Genomic DNA, 24,266 nt, shown 5'->3' with positions numbered 1-24,266 from the left:
TGTATACTTCCAAATAACCAATACTATATGTTGACATTGGGTAAAGTTCATAACTTTCAGCCCTCCCCCCAGGAACTTAGGGGGATTAAGTCATCCTAAAAGACATACTTGTAATATTTTCGAACATGCTGAACAAAATGGCTATCTCAAAATTTTGATCAGGTGACTTTGGGAAAAAACTGAGCGTGGGAGGGGGCCTAGTTGCCCTCCTTTTTTTGGTCACTTAAAAAGGGCACTATAACTTTCAATTTCCATTCCCATGAGCCCTCCGACGATATTCTAGGACAACTGGGTCGATACGATCACCCCTGGGAAAAACAAACAAAAAAACAAACAAATAAACACGCACCCGTGATCTTTCTTCTGGCAAAAAATGCAAAATTCCACATTTTTGTAGATGGGAGCTTGAAACCTCTACAGTAGGGTTCTGATACGCGGAATATGATGGTGTGATTTTCATTAAGGTTCTATAACTTTTAGGGGGTCTTTCCCCCTTTTATCGAAAATCAGCCAAATTTTCTCAGGCGCCTAACTTTTGATAGGTAGGATTAAACTCAATGAAACTTATATATTTGAAATCAGCATTAAAATGTGATTCTTTTGATGTATCTATTTGTATCAAAATGCCGTTTTCTAGAGTTTCGGTTACCATTGAGCCGGGTCGCTCCTTACTTACAGTTCGTTACCACGAACTGTTTGAAACAATAGCCAAACAATTTATCACTTGTAATGAATTATTAACACTCCAATATGGATTAAAGTTAGAAAAAATTTTTAATTCTAGAGTAATATGCTTTAAATTTACTTCTAATTTCTCCTAAAATTAAAGATAGGTCAGTGGCCGCAATTCTGGTTGGACACCTCGCTGCCCCAGCAATAAAACGTTGTTTTGGTGGATTTTTATGAAATTTTACCGTCCAATATAAGAAAGGAAAACTTTTTATCATTATCATTAATTTTAATATTGATTTTTTTTCAAAAGTCTTTCTTCTATGTTTTCAATTAAACTATTCTCCTCTATATGAGCCGTTTCGTATATATTTGTTGTTTGTAACTCTTTTGATAAAATATCACAGTAGAGTTTCTGACAAATTATGGCAAAATTATTACTAGCCTTATCAACTGATACAATTACAAATTCATTCTGTATATTAGCAATTGCTTGTTTCTTATTTGCATTATAAAATATTGAATTTATCTCAGAATTATTTGGATTAATTCTATATATGCTATTTCGTGCACTAGTCAAAATCAAGCTCATCCAATTCTGAAATCTCTCTTTAGTAATTTTCTCCTTCTTGCACCATTTATCAATAAATAAATTTAAATCATTCTTTAATCCCCTAAGAATACTTGCTGGCTTTACGTGTTAGGAAAGACGGAATTTAGCCCCCATTTTCATCAAATTTTGAAGATCAAGATGCTTTATAATGGACAAATACCCCGTTATAACACGTTCGTAAGTTAGATCCACATACGGTAAAAACTGCTCGCAACTACAAAATGGTTTCCAATTACTCTCCGTGTCAAGTTTTTTAAGTATTAAATTATAGTTAAAAATCATTTGACCAATCGTTTTTGAAAATTCATATATTAAAATTTGACTATATTCATACGCCAAATTACACAGAAGGGCAGTTTTCACCTCCACTAGGTTGAGATTCCGGGTAAATTAATATCTTCTATTTATTTAGCACTAAAATTAACAGAAAAATATAATATATTATCCTTTTTAACAGTTTTATCAGACGTATTATACTTTGAAATAAATTTTGATTTACCTAAACTACCAACTGTATCATAAACTAGTTTAGTTTTCCAGTTACATATTGTATTATTTTTTGGAATCCAAAATACTTTTATTAAATCATTCCTTGATGGCTTATTTAAAGATTTTTCTAATCTAGCCATTCCATTAGTCTCAAATATCTGACATAAATTGGTTAAAAATGCATTTAAATCTAAATAATTCTTTCTATTATTTTTCCTATGTCCTCTTGATCGGTTTTTACGTTTAGTGGGGCAATTAAAGGAAGGGTGCTCAGTTAAACCATATATACATTTAGCGACTACATTGGACATATCTCCGTATTTCGCAACTCGATCATTTAGCCCGAAAGGATAAGCAGTACCCAGAGCATGGATCCAATAATCTTCTCGTCTGCGTAATTTATTATTTTTCTCTTCTTTGGTAAAGTTTTCTAGGTCCAAATTTCCTAAAATTGTAATAGTTAGATTACATACTGGGCAAGTACCATTATTACAATGTTGAACTAGATAATTGTTAGTTTTTTTCCTGGTAATTGTAGTTTTATGTCCTGAAAATCTCTTATATATATTGTTAATTGTTTCCCCACATATTGTGAATGACAATTTTTACATTCTAGTAAATAGATAATATTGGTTGTTTTACAATTTACATGTCCAGTTAATAAACATTGTAACTTTTTATTATATAAAGTGCTTTTAACATAACTTCGAGGGATGAAGTAATCTTGGCAAAGAAAACAACGACCATTGCACTTACTAATATTCGGCAGACCCCTTTGAATATTATCATTACCATTATTAATCAGTATAAAATCAGAAATCAAATAAAACTAAAACGACAAACAATACAAAGTCCAAAATGATCGAACAATACATCTCCAGAAGCCAAGCCAAAAGTCTAAAACTAATAAGGTTATTCTAACTAATTAGAAATAAAAGGAACCATCCCTTGAAAAAAAAAACTACCCTAAATAAAGCCTTTGCTTAATACTACCATCTTAAAAAGTAATAAATTAGCCAAATAATCATCAATCAGGTAAAACCTGGACCAGGGTTAAGGTCCGTCGGGGAAGAATTTTTGGGTGATTCCTCCACCAGCACTAGATCCAACCTTGATTCATATAATGTTTTAGAGGTAATTACTTGGCGAGGAAAAAAAGGAGAAAGATGAGAGAGAGAGAAGAATAAAAGGACTGTCATCCTAATCCAGTAATTGAGAGAAATGTGCACTTGAACGAGGTTTTAACCTTACTCATCTATCCAACTACCTAGGACAAAACAGTATAACCGAACCATCAACCAAATAGAAATGTCCAAATACATGCAAAGCTGTCATCAATAAATGTAAGTCGTTTTAAATTTACAAGTAGAATCAACTTAAATGTAGCGAAATATCATGTAGTAACCTTTCATTAGGGCTCAACAGAAGAAATACCACCTGCCTTAACGGGTTTCGAGGCTTTACATTCTTTATCCGGCACAGTGGAGCTTCTACCATAAGATCTGTATGGTATCCCTATGTTAGGTAAAACTTGTGAAATACATGCATACTAGTAAAACTATTCAAAAAATACAAATAAAATGAGATTGGTTCTTTCCTTAGTGAAATCCCATAGGTTAATGAAAGCAAAGACAATTCTGGAACAAATAAAGACTGGTCTGAACGTGAGTTATAAACCATTCACGGCCTTAAGCAACCGTGCACCTGTGATAGGCTCTACTCATTTGATGTGTGTGGAATTTGAAACATCTAAAAAGGGAAGTGGACTAGCATGCCAGTGAAGGCCCAAGGAGAGAGAGAGAGCCCATGTGCCTTTCATTCTTACTAGGGCTTGTAGGGTATGTTTTGGTCTGTTTGTTGTTACGGCAAGGCTCGTAGTAGTTACACCAATTGGCCAGTCAGACTTTGACAGATCAAATCTTTCGCTTCTATCTTGTATTTAAAAGTAAAGTGAAAGTGTGACTCCAATATGCGTCTTAAATTGGCCTCGAAATAAATAATTAAAAATTTGTATCCTGAACCCCTGCCGATAATCCACAGAGCTTAATATGAGGGGTTCACTATAGAAAAGAAAAACTGAGCGTGATTGATGGAAGCGGTGGACATGGGCTAGGCGAGATCCAGTGTCAAAATGAATCTATTGTTGGTATTGGTGTAGCACATGATTGCTCATTTGATTGGAAATTGAAAGTTGTAATTTACTTTTTAAGAGTAAAAAGTGATCGGGGGGCAGCTACCCTCCCCTCACGCTCCATTGTTTTCCCAGACGCACTTCATATCAAAGGGGTCGTCGTATAAACTTCAAAGGAGGCTCAGGTCAAAGTGGGCAAACTTTTTTCACTTTGACATTGTTACTTTGATACCGGTTTTGATACTTTGATGAACATTTGATTTTTTTTAAGTTTGATTTTGAAATAAGGAATTTTTAAAAACTTGAAACTTTTTGCAATTAAAAACGAATAAGCATTAACTAAAAAAAAACTTTCTGAAAAATAAGTTTTTCAATGACAGGAAAAGGACACTTTAAAATTAAGCTCAGCAGATACAAATACATTCTAAAATTCAAACTCGAAACGACCAGAAACTACTATTAAAGAATGAATGAAATCGAAAACGAACAGAAAATATATATACACTCATAATAGGAAAAAAAAATAAGTAATAATATACATGAATAAATGGATCTTAAAGAGAGCAATGATTAGATTGAATATGGAAATCAAGACTTTTCAACTCCTAAATTATTTTACTATTGAAGTATAAATGAAACTTAAAAAGAACAGAAATTAAATAAACAATCAATGCAAACAAACATACAATAAATATTAATGTAGATGAATAAATAAATCTTAAAACAAGGGAAACTAAAATTGAATATGCAAATCATACTTGAAACGAACAAACATCCCTACAAATAAGAGTTTGGGCATCGCCTCCTTCTCTCACTGTAAAAGTCTAAAACCTACTGTGTCATTGGCACTTTACTGAAAACTATGTGAGGCTTGAACAGTCTTGGAAAGTGTAACGACATCAAATTGAATATTGGATATATAATGATATTAGTTGTGGAAAGAACTAATGATATTAGTTTTGAAAAACCAAACAGGCTTTTGGTTTTTATTTACAGTTAAGGAAGGGGACAGTATCCAAATTCTTGTTTGTAGTGAAACTATATTGGTCTTGAACAACTTTAGAAATAACTAATAAAATAGACTGGATATATGATGTATAATGATTATAATTGCTGAAAGCTCATAAGTTCAAAATTTTGCTATAATTTTAATGTTTATTTTCAATATTAAGTACAAAAGATATTTGTAATAAAATTGGTTTTCAGTAAAGCTCCAATGACGCAGTAGGTTTTAGACTTTTACAGTGAGATAAGGAGGCGATACCCAAAATCTTGTTTGTAGGGCTTTTTGTTCGTTTCAAGCTTGATTTGCATATTCAGTTTAAGTTTCACTTGTTTTAGGATTTATTTACTCATTTGCATTAATATCTATTGTATGTTTGTTTGCATTGATTGTTTATTTAATTTCTGTTCGTTTTAAGTTTCATTATACTTCAATACCAAAATATTTTTTTTCGTTTGAAGCTTGATTTTCATGTTCAATATAAGCATTATTGGCTTTAAGATCTATTTATTCATTTATATTATTACTTGTTGTATGTTTTTGCTATGATTGTTTATTTAATTTCTGTTCGTTTTGGGTTTCATTTCTTCTTTAATAGTAATTTCTGGTCGTTTTGAGTTTGAGTATTAACATGTATTTGTATCTGCTGAGCTTAAGTTTAAAATGGCCTTTAATTTTCTTTGATAAACTTATTTTTCGGAAAGTTCTTTTTTTAACAAATCATAGGCGACGCAATAGCGCTGCCTAAGTGAAGAACGATGATGGCACAATGCATTATTTATTTTATTTTTTTTCTTGGTTTTAGAACAGGGCACTTCGTATCGAAGGAGTTGTCGTAGAAACTTCGAAAAGGGCTCATTCGATTGGAAATTTGAGTGGCTAGTGCCCCTTTTCACAGTCGAAAGGGATTGGAGGGCTACTACCCCCCCCCCCCAAGCCCATCATTCCCCCAAACACATCCAATCAAAATTTTGAGATAGCCATTTTGTTCAGCGTAGTTGATTTCCACATAGAAAATATATTTTTCAGAAGGACACTCCCCCAAAACCCTCAGGGCAAGGGTTTTAAGTTATGCCCTCGGGGCATATAAGGACGATGTTGGCACAATGTATTATTTTTTTTTCCTTTAGAGCAGGGCATTTCATATCGAAGAAGTTGTCGTAGAACCTTCGACAAGGGCTCATTCAATTGGAAATTGGAGTGGCTTGTGCCCTTTTTAATAGTCAAAAGTGATTAGAAGGCAAATAACACCCATTCCACGCCCACCATTTCCCGAAACACATCTAATCAAAATTTTGAGGCAGCTATTTGGTTCAGCGTAGTTGATTTCTAGATAGAGATTATGTTTTTAAGGAGGACACTCCCCAACAGAATACAGGGCAAGGGTTGTAAATTATGCCCTGGGGGAATATAAGGTTTTTATAGGAGGCGTTGTCGTAGAAATTTCAAAAAAGGCTCATTCGATTCGACATTCAAAGCGCTAGTGCCCTTTTTAATAGTCGAGAGTGATTGGACGGCAACTAACCCCCTCTCACGCCCTATCTCAAAATTTTGAGATAGCCATTTTATTCAACGTAGTTTTAAGTTCTGGAAATTATGTCTTTGAGGATGACAATACCCCCACAGCCCTCGGGGCAAGGAATGTACGTTTTGCCCTGGGGGCATAATAGGTTCTTAAAGAACGCGTTGTCGTAGAAACTTCAAAAAGGGCTCATTCAATGAAATTGAAATTGCTACTGCCCTTTTTAATAGTCGAAAGTGATTGGAAGGTAACTAACACCCCATCCACACCCACCATTTCCCCAAACACATCCAATCAAAATTTTGAGATAGCCATTTTGTTCCACGCAGTCTAGAGTTCAGAAAATTATACCCTTGAGCAGAACAATCCTCCAAAAGTCTTCAGGACAAGGGTTATAAGTTATGACCTTGGGACATATAAGTTTTTATTGAAATCTTTGTCGTAGAAACTTAAAAAAGGTCCCATTCGATTGGAAATTCAAAGGTCTAGAGCCCTTTTTGTAGTCGAAAGTGATTTGAGGGCAACTAACCCCCCTCTAACGCCCACCTTTTCCCTAAACACATCCAATCAAAATTTTTAGATAGCCATTTTGTTCAGTGTAGTTGATTTCCACATAGAAATTATGTTTTTGAGGAGGCCACTCCCACACAGCCACCAAGGAAACGATTGAATGGTATCACCAGAGGACTCAAAAGGTTTTTATAAAACGTGTTGTTTTAGAAACTTCAAAAAGAGTTCATTCAATTGGAAATTGAAGTGATCAATACTTTTTTTAATTGTGAACAATGAAGGGAGGGAAAATAAACCCCCTTCCACGCGTCGCCATTTGCTCAAACACATCCAATCAAAATTTTGAGATAGCCATTTTGTTCCAAACGGTTTAAAGTTCAGGAAATTATACCTATGAGCAGGACACTCCCTCCACAGTCTTCAGGGAAAAGGTTATAAGCTAAGCCCAAGGGGCATATAAGGTTTTTATTGAAATCTTTGTCGTAGATACTTGAAAAAGGGCTCATTCGATTGGAAATTCAAAGGGCTAGTGCACTTTTTAATAGTCGAAAGTGATTTGAGGGCTACTAAACCCCCCTCTCACGCCCACCATTTCATCAAACACATCCAATCAAAATTTTGAGATAGCCATTTTGTTAGACGTAGTTAAAAAATCCTTAAATTATGTTTTTAAGGATACAAATGAATGTGCATTGTCAGTTTAATATACACATACTGATATTTAGTAATCAAAATGTTAATATTATTTGATTTATTAAAGTTATGAAAGTAAAACATTTATATTTGTCAGTAAAGTGCAAATTATGTTCTGGCCTTGGGAAGTCATATGGGTTTTGAGCCCTACTCATGATAATTTCTTCTCGTTTTGACTTTACTCGATTATTTATTTTAATTTCTGTTCATTTTGGGTTGCACTTTTTTATCGATGCTGATTTGCGGTAGTTTCACGCTCCGTAGATTATTTGATTTTATTTTTGCTCATTTTTGTTTAATGAAATTCTTTACTTTTCTTTGAAAAACCTATTTTGCGGAAAGTGTTCTTTTTATTAATTACTTTAAAGAGGACTTCGGTAAAATTTTATCAAAGGTAACAGGTTCCCAAAGATTTTCTTTCTCAGCCAACCATCTAAGATCAAACAATCAGCGGATCTCCCCAGATCGGGTAGGAGGTCATAGAGGAGGATTTAAGAGAATTGCAACTTCTTTTGAGGTGTATGTGTTGGGGGGTTGAATAGATCGGTAGAGAGAAAAACTTCCGTAGTCATAGGCAGCGCAATCGCACTGCCTATGCCCTTTTTAATAATCGAAAGTGATTGTGGGCAACTAACCTCCTTCTCACGCCCATCTTTTCCCCAAACACATCCAATCAAAAATTTTTAGATAGCCATTTTGTTCAAAGTAATTGAAAGGTCTGGAAACTATATTTTTGAGGATGACACTTCCGCAAAAGCCCTCAGGGTAAGGGTTGTAAGTTATGCCCTGGGGCATATAGGGTTTTTATTGAAAGCTTTGTCGTATAAACTTGAAAAAGGGCTCATTTGATTGAAAATTCAAAGGGCTAGTGCCCTTTTTAATAGTAGAAAGTAATTGGAGGGCAACTAACCTCCCTCTCACGCTGAACTTTTCTCCAAACACATCCAATCAAAATTTTTAGATAGCCATTTTGTTCAACGTAGTTAAAATTTTTAGAAATTAGGTTTTTGACGATGATAACCCCCCTCAGAGCCCTCGGGGCAAGGGTTGTAAGTTATGCCCTGGGGGCATATAAGATTTTTATATATAGTGGTGTAGAAACTTCAAAAACACCTCCATTCGATTGGAAATTATAAGGACTTGTGCCCATTTTAATAGTCAAAACTGATTGGAGGATAACTAACACCCCTCTCACACCCACCATTCCCCAAACCCATCCAATCAAAATTTTGAGATAGCCATTTTGTTTGACGTAAAAAAAATCCGGAAATTATGTTTTTGAGGAAGATACTTCCGACACAGCCCTCAGGGCAAGGGTTGTAAGTTATGCCCTGGGGGCATATAAGATTTTTTTTTATAGAAAGCGTTGTCATAGAAACTTCAAAAAGAAATAATTCGATTGGAAATTGAAACGGCTAGTGCGTTTTTTAATAGTCAAAAGTGATTGGAAGGCAAGTAACTCCCCCTCCCACGCCCACCATTTCCCCAAAAATATCCAACCAAAATTTTTAGACAGCCATTTTGTTCAACGTAGTTTAAAAGTCTGGAAATTATTTCTTTGAGGATGACAACCCCCTCACAATCCTCAAGGCAAGTGTTCTAAGTTATACCCTGGGGCATATAAGGTTTTTATAGAAAGCGTTGTCGTAGAAACTTCCTAAATAGCTGATTCGATTGGAAATTGAGAGGGCTAGTGAGAATCTCAAAAAGGGTTCATTCGATTGGAAATTGAAAGGACCAGTGCATTTTTTAATAGGCGAAAGTGATTGGAAGGCTTAACATTTTTATAGTAAAGATCGATGTGGATACAATATATATATATATATATATATATATATATATATATATATATATATATATATATATATATATATATATATATATATATATATATTCTATATATATTCTTTATTTTATATTCTATATATATTCTTTAGACTGGGCCACTTCGTATCGAAGGAGTTGTCGTAGAAAATTCGAAAAGGGATCATTCAATTGAAAATTGAAAGGGATAATGCCCTTTTTAATAGTCGAAAGTGACTGGAGGGCAACTAGTCCTCCTCCCACGCCCACCCTTCTATTTGCCCATTATGTTTAAAAACTAAATATAGCCTTAATATTAAATCAAAATGCGCTGTGTTAATGCTAATTCCCAATAAGGCGTCTCAGCAGTATCTCAAGAACGACTGAGGGCATTATGTTGTAACTTTCGGGGCTACTTCTGCTCTTAAAATTTAACCAAATCAAATAGCGTAAGTGTATCTAAGCTATCAAAGAAAGTAAAGAGATTTTTCTACGGATGGTATCAAGTTTTCTATTTCAGGTCAACTAGAGGAGGTATGTAGCTACATTCAACACTACTATTTGTGTCCAGATTTTTAAAAGGGTGTATGCTGTTAAAAATTGTTGAGAATTTTTCTCCAGTATACAAATGGCAGGTCAAGATTTAAAGTATTATTTTCTTTTTCCCTAAAAAGACTATGCCAATATAAAACGAACAGATATTAATTATAAACAACTTTTTCCAGAAAATAAATTTTTCAAAGAAAAGTAAAGAACTCCATTAAACCAAAAATGAGCAAGTATAAAATAGAATAATCTACCAAGCGTGAAACTACCACAAATCAGCATCTATAAATAAATGAAACCCAAAACGAACAGAAATTACAATAAATAACCGAGTCAAACTCAAAGCGAGCAGAAATTAACATGCGTAGGGCTCAAAACCCCTGTGCCTTTCCAAGACCAGAACATAATTTGCACTTAAAAAAAAAAAATACAAATGAATGTGCATTGTCTGTTTAATATACATATACTGATATTTAGTAATCAAAATGTTAATGTTATTTGATTTATTAAATTTATAAAAGTAAAATTATTTATATTTTTTCAGTAAAGTGCAAAATTATGTTCTGGCCTTAGGAAGGCATAGGGGTTTTGAGCCCTACTCATCTTAATTTCTGCTCGTTTTGAGTTTGACTCGGTTATTTATTGTAATTTCTGTTCGTTTTGGGTTTCATTTATTTATCGATGCTGATTTATGGTAGTTTTACGCTTGGTAGTACATACAAGTAGAAACATACAAGGTAAATAAAACCCCAGAATTAAATTTGGCTTCTAAAAGTGTCAAGCCCTTCAATGGTATTCAAAGATTGTTTTAAATGATAGGGCTGAAGTAAACCCAGGAAGAGCGTTCCTATTGGCAGACTAAGACTCAAACATACCGGGGAAAAGACAACTATCGCAATGAAACATCCTTTTAGATTTCGAATGCCTAGTCCATATGGTGAAATTTAAACACGACAACCGTTGTCCATGACTTTTTTTTACAGGTCCAGGGATATTTTCATGGGTATGTCTGATTGAAATTGCCCTTTATATTTTACAAAAAGAAAGTAATCATAGTTACGGTAATAAACCAAGTGGCATATTTAGATGCCGAATAGGGATGTCTGCTTTTTGCAGGGGTTCATGAGAGTTTAGTTTGACCACATCAGAGGAATACTTACATGAGGTGACATCCTGCACTGATTACTTGAAGAACAGCCTCGTAAGATACTGCACTTCAGTTTGGAACGGGTTTCCCAGGGATGTTGTCCCTGAAAACCCATATGTTTATTCCTTGGAAAGGAAACGCGACAGAAACCCAACATTTCTAGGACGAAAACCTAGGAAAACGGTTGACGAGCGGCATATCTGACCCTAAGTTTTTAGAAGCGTGATGCCATGAATTTTGTCATAAAAAAAAACCGTTCTTGGTCGCAATGTGTTTCCTACAAAAATGTTTTTTAGAATTAAATGGTACTGTTAGATTTCTCATATTTCTTGGTATTATAATAAAACACTTCAAATTCCCTTGAAATAACATCTAGGAAAATATATTTTGGTATATCCTTCTCCTGGAAAATTGACAAAACAGCAAATCTTTCCTGAACAGGAAACCAAAACAGCAGTATAAAAAAAATCCGATCCTTTCTTATAAAATAAAATATATCTCACCTATTCTGTATTTTAGTACTGTTGACTTTCTGATCGTCTCGCATTTCTTCCAATATTCTTTGGTAGTACTCAGGATGGTGTAGTAGTCTAAGCATTGCAAACGCTATAGCATTTCCTGTACTTTCCGCACCCGCATTAAAAATGTCCATTACTGTCACAATTAGAGTCTGTTCTAAAAAAAAGATTTAGCATCAAAATCTTTCATTTCTTATTCTCTGAATCAACAAAAAAAAATCTCGAAGTCTAGCCAAAAGAAAAAACAAACGAATTTTGTAGCTCTATACAGCAAGGCGTCCTCGGCGTTGAGAACGAAAGAATCTAAACCACAGCAACTTAAAAGAGAAGGGATTCTAAAATAAAAAAGAATGAAAAGAAAACATCAAACTAATATATACAATAGTTATATCATGAAAAAAAGCATGGAAGCAGAATATATGTTACAATACAATGGGAATACCTTAAACATACTGATGAGATACAACGAACATACTATGAACTACATAATATACAATGAACAACGTCTTGTTGCATGCAGGAGAAATTTTCGCTTGATTGTTCTTCTTTTTCTTCTTGCTGCCCTTTTCTTGCACCTTTGCTGTTTGACCAATTTTTCAGGAGAACGAAAAACCAATATATATTTCCCTACAGATTATTTTTAAGGGATTTACTACATTATGTTTATTATAATACCAAGAAATTAAGATAATTCTAACTGCAGCATCAAACAGTTTGTGGTAACGAACATTAGGAGCGACTCAGCTCAATAGTAAATGGAACTTTAAAAAACAAAATTTTGATACCAACAGATACATCAAACGAATTAACTTATTATGCTGATTCCAAATATATAAAATTTATCAAGTTTAGTTTTACGCATCAAAAGTTACGAGCCTGAGAAAATTATCCTAATTTTTGAAATAGTACGAAAAATCCCCCGAAAATTCAAGGAATCTTAATGAAAATCACACCATCAGATTCAGCGCACCACAGGACCCTAATGTAGAAGTTTTAACCTCCTATATACAAAAATGCCCTGAGGACATTTAGGGCATAAGTTATGCCCTGGAGGCATGTTATGCCTCCAGCAATGCGTAACTTTTGATGCGTAAGTTATGCCCTTACGCATCAAAAGTTACGAGCCTGAGAAAATTTGCCTGATTTTTGAAATAGTACGAAAAATCCCCCGAAAATTCAAGGAATCTTAATGAAAATCACACCATCAGATTCAGCGCACCACAGGACCCTAATGTAGAAGTTTTAACCTCCTATATACAAAAATGCCCTGAGGGCATTTAGGGCATAAGTTATGCCCTGGAGGCATATAAGGTTTTTATTAAAAGCGATATTGTAGAAACTTCAACAAGTGCTCGTTCAATTGGAAATTGAAAGGGCAAGTGCCCTTTTTAACAGTCGAAAGTGATTGAAGGGCAACTAACCCCCCTCTCACGCAGACCATTCTCCCAAACACATCCAATCAAAATTTTGAGATATCCATTTTGTTCAACGTAGTTGGAAGTTTTGGAAATTAGGTCTTTAAGAATGACAACCCCCCCCAACAGCCCTCAGGGCAAGGGTTGTAAGTTATGCCCTGGGGGCATATAAGGTTTTTATAGAAAACGATGATGTAGAAACTTCAAAAAGGGCTCATTCGATTGGAAATTGAAAGGGTTAGTGCCCATTTTAATAGTCGAAAGTGATTGAAGGGCAACTAACCCCCCTCTCATGCCCACCATTTTCTCAGACACATCCAATAAAAATTTTGAGATATCCCTTTTGGTAAACACAGTTGAAAGTTCTGGAAATTAGGTCTTTTAGGATGATAACCCCCTCAGAGCTCACAGTGCAAGGGTTGTAAGTTATGCCCTGGGGGCATATAAGATTTATGTAGAAAGCTGTTGTAGAAATTTCAAAAAGGGCTCATTTGATTGGAAATTGAAATTGCCATTTTAATTGTCGAAAGTGAGTGGAGAGTATTTAACCCCCTCTCACGCTCACCATTTCCCCAAAAACAATCAATCAAAGTTTAGATATAGCCATTTTGTTCAACGTACTTGAAAGTTCTGGAAATTATGTATTTAAGGATGGAAAAGCCCCCAGAGCCCCCAGGGTAAAAGGTTGTAAGTTATGCCCTAGGGGCATATAAGGTTTCATAGATAGAGTTGTCGTAAAAACTGCAAAAGGGGCTCATTCGATTGGAAATTCAAAGGGCTAGTGACCTTTTTAATAGTCGAAAGTGATTTGAGGGCAACTAACCCCCCTCTCGCGCCCACCTTTACCCCAAACACATCCAATCAAAATTTTTAGATAACCATTTTATTCAACGTAGCTGAAAATTTTTGGAAATTATGTCTTTAAGGATGAAAACACCTCTCCCCACAGTCCTCATTTCAAGGATTGTAAGCTATGCCCTGGGGGTATATACGGTTTTTATAGAAAGCGATGTTGTAGAAACTTAAAAAAGGGCTCGTTCAATTGGAAATTGAAAGGGCTAGTCCCCTTTTTAATAGTCGAAGTGATTGAAGGGTAACTAACCCCCCTCTCACGCCCAACATTTTCCCAAACATGCCCAATAAAAATTTAAGATATCCATTTTGTTCAACGTACTTCAAAGTTCTGTAAATTAGGCCTTTCAGGATAATAACCCCGTCAGAGCCCTCAGTGCAAGGGTTGTGAGTTATGCCGTGGGGGCATATAAGGTTTATGTAGAAAGTTGTTTGTAGAAATTTCAAAAAGGGCTTATTTGATTGGAAATTGAAATTGCCCATTTTAATAGTCGAAAGTGAGTGGAGAGTAATTATCCCCCCCCCCCTCACGCCCACCATTTCCCCAAAAACATTCAATCAAAGTTTAGAGATAGTTATTTTGTTCAACGTAGTTGAAAGTTCTGGAAATTATGTATTTAAGAATGAAAAAACCCCCAGAGCCCCAGGGCTAAGGTTGTAAGTTATGCTCTGGAGGTATATAAGGTTTTTATAGAAAGACTTGTCGTAGAAACTTCAAAAAGGGCTCATTCAATTGGAAATTGAGAGGGCTAGTGCTCTTTTTGGTAGTCGAAAGTGATTGGAGGGTAACTAATCCTCCTCTCACGCCCACCATTCCCCCAAACACATCCAATCAAAATTTTCAGATAGCCATTTTGTTCAATGTAGTTGAAAGTTCCGGAAATTAGGCCTTTGAGGATGAACCCCCCCCCCAGCCCTCAGGGCAAAGGTTGTAAGTTATGCCCTGGGGGCATATAAGGTTTCATAGATGGAGTTGTCGTAAAAACTGTAAAAGGGGCTCATTCGATTGGAAATTCAAAGGGCTATTAATAGTCAAAAGTGATTTGAGGGCAACTAACCCCCCTCTTACGCCCACCTTTTCCCCAAACACATTCAGTCAAAATTTTTAGATAACCATTTTATTCAACGTTGCTGAAAAATTTTGGAAATTAGGTCTTTAAGGATGACAACCCCTCCCCTCCCCACAGCCCTCAGGTCAAGGGTTGTAAGTTATGCCCTGGGGTATATGCGGTTTTTATAGAAAACGATGTTGTAGAAACTTAAAAAAGGGCTCGTTCAATTGGATATTGAAAGGGCTAGTGCCCTTTTTAATAGTCGAAAGTGATTGAAGGGCAACTAACCCCCCCTCTCACGCCCACCATTTCCCCAAACACATTCAATCAAAATTTTGAGATATGCATTTTGTTCAATGTACTTGAAAGTTCTGGAAATTAGGCCTTTCAGGATGATAACCCCGTCAGAGCCTTCAGTACAAGGGTTGTAAGTTATGCCGTGGGGGCATATAAGGTTTATGTAGAAAGTTGTTGTAGAAATTTTAAAAAGGGCTCATTGGTTTGGAATTTAAAATTGCCCTTTTTAATAGTCGAAAGTGAGTGGAGAGTAATTACCCCCCCCCCCTCACGCCCGCCATTTCCCCACAAATATTCAATCAAAGTTTAGAGATAGTCATTTTGTTCAACGTAGTTGAAAGTTCTGGAAATTATGTATTTAAGAATGACAAACCCCCCGGAGCCCCCAGGGAAAAGGTTTTAAGTTATTCAATGGGGGCATATAAGGTTTTTATAGATAGATTTGTCGTAAAATTCAAAAGGGGCTCATTCAATTGGAAATTGAGAGGGCTAGTGCTCTTTTTGATAGAAAGTGATTGGAGGGTTACTAATCCCCATCTCACGTCTACCATTCCCCCAAACACATCCTATCAAAATTTTCAGATAGCCATTCTGTTCAACGTAGTAGAAAGTTCTGGAAATTAGGTCTTTGAGGATGACCCCCCCCAGACCTCAGGGCAAGGGTTGTAAGTTATGCCCTGGGAGCATATGAGGTTTCTATTGAAAGCGTTGTCGTAGAAACATCAAAAGGGCTCATTTGACTGGGAATTTAAAGGGCTAGTGCATTTTTTTTATTGTTGAAAGTGATTGGAGAGCGACTAACGCCCCTCTCGCACCCACCATTTCCCAAACACATCCTATCAAAATTTTGAGATAGTAATTTTGTTTAACGTAGTTGAAAGTTCTCGAAATTAGGCCTTAGAGGATGACAACCACCCTAACAGCCCTTAGGGTAAGGGTTGTAATTTATGCCATGGGGGCATATAAGGTATTTATAGAAAGCGTTGTCGCAGAAACTCAAAAAGGGCCCATTCCATTGGAAATAAAAAGGCCTAGTGCCCTTTTTAATAGTCGAAAGTGATTGGAAGGCTTGATATTTTTATTGTAAAGATCGATGTTTTATAATGTATTATTTTTTGTTGTTGTTGATGTTTAGACGAGGGTACTTCATATCGAAGGAGTTGTCATTTGATTGAAAATAGAAAGGGCTGATACCCTTTTTAATAGTCGAAAGTGATTGAAGGGCAACTAATCCCCCTCCCATGCCCACCCTGCCATTGGTATATTATGTTTAGAAACTAAATGTTGCCTTAAGATTAAATCAAAACGCACTGTGTTAATGCTAATCAAACAGTTCGTGGTAACGAACTGTAAGTAAGGAGCGACCCGGCTCAATGGTAACCGAAACTCTAGAAAACGGGTTTTTGATACAAATAGATTCATCAAAAGAATCAAATTTTAATGCTGATTTCAAATATATAACTTTCATCAAGTTTAGTGCTACCCATCAAAAGTTACGCGCCTGAGAAAATTTGGCTAATTTTAAGAAAAAGGCGGAAAGACGCCCTAAAAGTTATAAAACCTTAATGAAAATTACACCATCATATCTAGCGTATAAGAAAACCATATTGTACTTGTTTCACGCACCTATCTACAAAAACGTGGAATTTCCCATTTTTTGACGGAATATAGATCACGGATGCGTGTTTATTTGTTTTTTTTTTTGTTTGTTTTTTTTCAGTGGTGATAGTACCAACCCAGTGGCCCTTGAAAATTGGGGGAGGACTCACTGGATCGGAAATTAAGATTTATAGTGTTCTTTTTAAGTGACCAAAAAAATTGGAGGGCAACTAGGCCCCCTCCCACGCTTATTTTTTTCCCAAAGTCACCCGATCAAAATTTTGAGATAGCCATTTTGTTCAGCATGGTCAAAAATATGATAAATATGTCTTTTAGGTTTACTTAATCCCCCGAAGTCCCCAGACGGAGGGCTAAAAGTTATGAACTTTACCCAATGTTAACATATAGTATTGGTTATTGGGAAGTCTACAGAAGTTTTCAGGAGGTTTTTTTCTGGTAGTGGGAGGGAAGGGTGGGTCGGGGGTTATGTTGGAGGATCTGTCCATGAAGGAAGTTTTTATGGGGGAAGGGAAATTGCCATGAAAGGGGCGCCGGACTTGCCAGCATTATTTATTGGTTATTGGGAAGTAAACAGACATTTTCAGGAAGGATTTTTTTCTGGAGGGGGGGGCTAGAGGAGGGGGTTACTCTGGAGAATATGTCCGTGGAGGATGTTTCTTTGGGGCAAGGGACATTTCTATGAAGGGGGCGCAGGATTCCCCAAAATTATTTAAACAATGATCAGAAATTAAATAAAAAAAACAAGTTTTGTCAATTGAAAGTAAAAAGCAACATTAGAACTTAAAACGAACAGAAATTATAACATATGTGAGGGGTCTCCCCCAAGTCAATACCACGCTCTTTTCGCTACAGTTTTTTTTAGCGCTTTCAAAAGAGCTATCTATTCTAATTAAACGGCCTTTGAGATTCAGGGGTTTGTGAATCAAAATTTTTTTAACTTTTAACGTAAAGAGCGTGGTATTGACTAAGGGAGAACCCCCTCATATACGTAATAACATATACGTAATAAAAAAAAACAATAAAAAAACAAGCGATACGGCTCAATAGTAATCGAAACTTTTAAAAACGGAATTTTAATGTCAATAAATGTATCAAAAGAATGTGTTTATAATATTTATTCTAAATACATAAATTTTATTAAGTTTAGTAATACTCATCAAAGGCTACGAGCCTGAGAAAATTTACCCGATTTTTTAAAGAGGGGGGAAACATCCCCTGCGAGTGAAAGAATTTTAATGAAAATCACACCGCCAGATTCAGCGCATCGGAAAACCTTATTACATACGTTCCAAGGTCATATATGCAAAAATCTGCAACTTTGTATTTTTTGCCAGAAGAAAAATATACGAATATAGAAGTTAGTTACGTAAGTTAATTTGTAAGGACATCCATTTAGCAAAAGAAAAGTAAAATTTTTATGCAAATTTTGTTTACTTATTCAATGACGGTTAGCCAAAATAAAAGCTGCATTAACTAAAAAAACGATCAGAAATTTAATAAAAAAAACAAGTTTTTTAAACTGAAAGTAAGGAACGACATTAAAACTTAAAACGAACAGAAATTATTCCGTATATGAAAAGGCTGTCCCTCCTCAACGCATCGCTCTTTACGCTAAAGTTTGACTCTGTCTCACAACTTTATTTTTTAAAACAATAAAAAACTTTAGCGTAAAGAGCGAGGCGTTGAGGAGGGGACAGCCCCTTTCATATACGGAATAATTTCTGTTCGTTTTAAGTTTTAATGTCGTTCCTTACTTTCAGTTTAAAAAACTTGTTTTTTTTTATTTAATCCCCAATAAGGCATCTCAGCAGTATCCCAAAACTACTGAGGGTATTATGTTCAAACTTTTGGGGCTACTTCTGTTTTCAAACTTAACCAAATCAAAATAGTGTAAGTCTATCCAAGCTATCAAAGAAAGTAAACAGATTTTTTTGCGAATGGTATCAAGTTTTCCATTTCAGGTCAACTAGAGCAGGTATGAAACTAAATTAAACACTACTATTTGTGTCGCAGATTTTTAAAAGGGTGTATGTTATTAAAATTTGCTGAAAATTTTTCTCCAGTATACAAATAGGAAGCCAAACTATAAAGTCTTAAAAAAACGAAAATATTTAAAGTATTATTTCCATTTTCTCTGAAAAGACTATGTCAATATAAAACGAACAGAAATAAATTAAAAAAAAAATTTCCACAAAATAAGTTTTTCAAAGAAAATTAAAGAACTCCATTAAACAAAAAATGAGCAAAAATAAAATCAAATCATCTACGAAGCGTGAAATTACCACAAATCAGCTTCGATAAATAAATAAAACCCAAAAGGAAAAGAAATTACAATAAATAACAGTGTCAAACTCAAAACGAGCAGTAATTAACATATGTCGGGCTAAAAAATCATATGCCTTCCCAAGGCCAGATCATAATTTGCACTTTACTGAAAAAATACAAATGAATGTACATTGTCAGTTTAATATATATATATATATATATATATATATATATATATATATATATATATATATATATATATATATATATATATATATATATATATATATATATATATATATATATATATATATATATATATGTATATATATATATATATATATATATATATATATATATATATATATATATATATATATATATATATATATATATATATATATATATATATATATATATATACTGATATTTAGTAATCAAAAGGTTAATATTAATTGATTTATTAAAGTTATGGAAGTAAAATCATTTATGTTTTTTATATACCCCCAGGGCATAACTGACAACTCTTGCCCTGAGGGCTCTGAGGGGGTTATTATCCTCAAAGACCTAAGTTCTAAAACTTTTAACTAAGTTGAACAAAATGGCTATCTAAAATTTGGATTGGTTGTGTTTGGGGAAAAGGTGAGTGTGAGAGGAGGGCTGATTGCCCTCCAATCACTTTTGACAACTAGAAAGGGCACTAGCCCCTTGAATTTCCGATCGAACGAGCCCTTTTTCAAGTTTCTACGACAAAGCTTTCAATAAAAACCTTTTATGACCCCAAAGCATAATATACAACACTTACCCTCAGGGCTTTGGGGGGAGTGTTATCCTCAAAGATATAATTTCCGGACATTTCAACTGCTTAAACAAAATGGCTATCTCAAAATTTTGATTGGATGTGTTTGGATAAATGGTTGGCGTGAAAGGGGTTTTAGTTGCCTTCCAGACACTTTCGACTATTAAAAAGGGCACTAGCCATTTCAATTTCCAGCCCTTTTTGAAGTTTCTACGACAACTCTTTCTATAAAAACTTTATATGCCCCCAGGGCATAACTTATAACCCTTGCCCTAAGGGCTATGGGGGGGGGGGTTGTCATCATCAAAGACCTAATTTCCAGAACTTTCAACAACGTTGAAAAAAATCGTTATCTCAATATTTTGATTGGATGTGTTTGGGGAAATGGTGGGAGTGAGAGGGGGGTTAGTTGCCCTCCAATCACTTTCGACTATTTAAAAGGACACTAGTCCTTTGAATTTACAATCGAACGAGCCCTTTTTGAGTTTTCTGCGACAAAGCTTTCTATAAAATTTTAATATGCCCGACGGGCATAACTTATAACCCATGCCCTGAGGGCTGTGGGGGGAGTGTCCTCCTCAAAAGCATAATTTCTATGTAGAAATAAATTTCTATATAGAAGCAATTTTTTTAAGTTTCTACGGCAACGCCTTCTATAAAAACCTTATACGACCCCAGGGCATAACTTACAACCCTTGCCCTGAAGGCTGTGGGGGGAGTGTCCTCCTCAAAATTTCTATCTGGTAATCAACTACGCTGAACAAAATGGCTATCTCAAATTTTGATTGGATGTGTTTGGGGAAATGGTGGGCGTGGAAGGGGTTTTACTTGCCTTCCAGTCACTTTTGACTATTAAAAAGGGCACTAGCCATTGTAATTTCCAATCAAATGAGCCCTTTTCGAAGTTTCTACGACAACTCCTTCGATACGAAGTGCCCTGTTATGGAAAAAAAACATATCGTGCCAATATCTTGTTTTACTTAGGCAGCGCTATTGCACTGCCTATGATAAAAAGCACTTTTAAAGTATTAAAAACAAATTTAGCGTAAAGAGTGAGGTACTGACAAGGGGCGACCCCCCTCATATACGTAATAATTTCTGTTTGTTTTAATTTTTAGTGTTGCTCCTTACTTTCAGTTCAAAAAAATAGTTTTTTTATTGCTGATCTTTTTTAATTAATGCCGGGAAATCCGGCTCCCCTCCGTAGAAAATTCCCTTCCCCAATGAAAATATCCTCAATGAAAAGATCCTCTCACGTCACCCTCCCCCCCCCCCTCCACCATAAAAATCCCCCTGAAAATGTTTGTATACTTCTCAATAACCACTCCTATATGTAAACAATGGGCAAAGTTCATTCCTTGCCCCTCCCCCGGGGACTGTGGGGGGTTAAGTCATTCTCAAAAATATAGTTGCTATATTTTTGACTACGCTGAAAAAAATGGCTAACACAAAATTTAATATCCAAACTTCTGTCTGTAGTAATTTTTATTTGTTTCAAGTTTGACTTGGAAATTAACAGATTTTTATTCCTTTTAAATTTGATTTATTCATCTTTTTTAGCATCTGTTACTATTATGTTTTCTATTATCGTTTATTTTAATTTCTTTGCATTTTTGGTTTCATTTATTCTTTAGTAGTAATTTCTGGTGATTTTGAGTAATATCGTTCCTGTGATATTGAGGTTACGTCCTTTTGACAAACAGGATGCACAAAATGGTTTCTGTTGATTATAATAGACCCCTCAACATTAAAAAAACCTTATATGCCCCAGGGCATAACTTACAACCCCTGTCCTGAGGGCTGTGGAGGGAGTGTCATCCTCAAAAATATAATTTATGGACTTTTAAACTACGTCGAACAAAATGGCTATCTCAAAATTTTGATTGGATGTATTTGGGTTCTAAAGGACTAAGAGTGTTAAAGTGACATTTTAGGTAATGTTGAGGGGGTCTCTTATAATAAACAGAAGACATTTTGTGCATCCTGTTTGTCAAAAGAATAAATTACTACTAAAGAATAAATGAAACCAAAAATGAAAAGAAATTAAAATAAACGAGAATAGAAAACATAATAGTAACAGGTGCTAATATAGGTGAATAAATCAAATTTAAAAGAAATAAAAATCAATATTAATTTCCAAGTCAAACTTGAAACAAATAAAAAATTACTACAGACAGAAGTTTGGATAATAAATTTTGAGTTAGCCATTTTTTTCAGCGTAGTCAAAAATGTAGCAACTATATTTTTGGGGATGACTTAACCCCCCACAGTCCACGGGGGAGAGGCAGGTTTTGAAATTTGCCCATTGTTTACATATAGCACTCGTTATTGAGAAGTATACAAACGTTTTCAGGGGGATTTTTATGGTGGAGGGGGGGGGGTACGTGGGAGGATCTTTTCATTGATGATCTTTTCATTGGGGAAGGGAATTTTCTACGGAGGGGAGCCAGATTTCCTGGAATTAATAAAAAAGCTCAGAAAAAAAAAATTTTGAACTGGAAGTAAGGAGCAACACTAAAACTTAAAACAAACAGAAATTATTACGTATATGAGGGGTGTCTCCCCTTATCAGTACCTCACTCTTTACGCTAAAGTTTTTTTAATACTTTTAATAGTCGAAAGTTATTGAAAGGCAAATAACACCCCTTCTACGCCCACCATTTCCCCAAACACATGCAATCAAAATTTTGAGATAGCAATTTTGCTCAGCGTATTTGATTTTCGAATAGAAATTATGTTTTTGAGGAAGACTCTCCCCCACAGCCCTCAGGGTAAGGGTTATAAGTTATACCCTAGGGGCATATAAGCTTTTTTTTTAGAAAGCTTTGTCATAGAACCTTCAAAAAGGGCTCATTCGATTGGAAATTCAAAGGACTAGTGTCCTTTTTAATAGTCAAAAATGATTGGAGGGCAACTAACCCCCCTCTAACTCCCACCTTTTCCCCAAACACATCCAATCAAAATATTGAGATAGCCATTTTGTTCAACGGAGTTGAAAGTTCTGAAAATTAGGTCTTTGAGGATGACAACCCCCCCCCCCCAGCCCTCCGGGCAAGGATTGTAAGTTATGCCCTGGGGGCGTATAAGATTTTAATAGAAAGCGTTCTCGTAGAAACTTCAAAAAGGGCTTATTCGATTGGAAATTTAAATAGCTAGTGCCCTTTTTAATAGTCGCAAGTGTTTGGAAGGCAACTAACACCCTTTCCACGCCAACCATTTATCCAAACACATCCAATCAAAATTTTGAGATAGCCATTTTGTTTAAAGTAGTTGAAATTTCCGGAAATTATACCTTTGAGGATGACACTTCCCCCACAGCCGTGAGGGTAAGGGTTGTAATCTATGCCCTGGGGGCATATAAGGTTTTTATTCAATATTTTTTTCAAGATTCATGATTCAAGAACTTTAATAAAAATGATTCATGCCGGTTTGACGACCGGTTACAAATAAAGCACATATATGCTTGAAAAACACAACCAGTACACATTTATTAAATTATAAAACTAACCAAATCATCACTGAAATAAACACAAATAAAGAACAGTGAAAAAAAGAGATAATAATAATAATTACTGAATAATAAATTATGAAAAAAAAAAAAAAAAAAATTATATAATAAAATAAAATAAATAAATAAATAAATAATAAAAAAATAATATAATAAAACGAATATATTAATAACAGAACAAAAAACAAATTACTTAATTGGTCCTCTCTCGTCTTCTAACCCCACACTTACCAACCGCCCGCAAGGAGATGCTTTTTTAACCGGTTTTTAAATTGCGGAACACTTTTTGCTTCCCGAATTCAGTCTGGAAAGGTATTCCAGACCACCGGACCCGAGTGCCTTGCCATATGGCTAGAACGAACCGTACCTCTTGGCTCACTTACCAGGTCTCCAGCATTTCTCGTAGCATATCCATGATAAAATAAGTTAAAACGAAAAAAATTACTAAAAACATGAGGCGCTAAGCCATTCAAACTGGAATGGCAAAAATACCAATCTGGAAATCTCTAATCTGACCTACATTCAAAATCCTAAGTTTCCTAAAAATTGCACTCGTTTAAAATTGCACGTAAAATTACTAGCCCTAATCACACATCCATAATTTATATACGGCGCAATCAAAGAATGATATAAAAAAACTAAAATATGAGAAGGTTTGGAAAAATTTTTGAAAACGTCTTAAAATCCCAAGGCCACGGGCTACCTTATACGCAACCAAATCACCGTGTCTTTTGCAGCTGAGGTTCTGATCGAGAATGAATCCTAGGTAACGCACTTCCTCAGCCCGCTTTAGTACATCACCATTTATTGCTAT

The 24,266-nt window shown here is 35.1% G+C and overlaps 1 protein-coding gene across 1 annotated transcript in view; it reads right to left on the bottom strand.

The window, feature by feature from the left end:
• LOC148944881 (methyl farnesoate epoxidase-like) overlaps positions 1 to 24,266 on the bottom strand; it is a 67,858-nt gene that overhangs the window by 20,335 nt on the left and 23,257 nt on the right. The window contains exon 6 of the mRNA XM_089098880.1: positions 11,630 to 11,801. Within this exon, the coding sequence (XP_088955006.1) occupies positions 11,630 to 11,801 (172 nt within the window). The remainder of the gene's footprint in view (positions 1 to 11,629; positions 11,802 to 24,266) is intronic.

Source organism: Artemia sp. Qi Xiang Cuo, chromosome 13 (assembly GCF_049724085.1).
Source record: "Artemia sp. Qi Xiang Cuo chromosome 13, ASM4972408v1, whole genome shotgun sequence".
In the NCBI taxonomy this organism is placed as follows: Eukaryota; Metazoa; Arthropoda; class Branchiopoda; order Anostraca; family Artemiidae; genus Artemia; species Artemia sp. Qi Xiang Cuo.
This window is presented reverse-complemented; position numbering and strand designations above follow the sequence as displayed.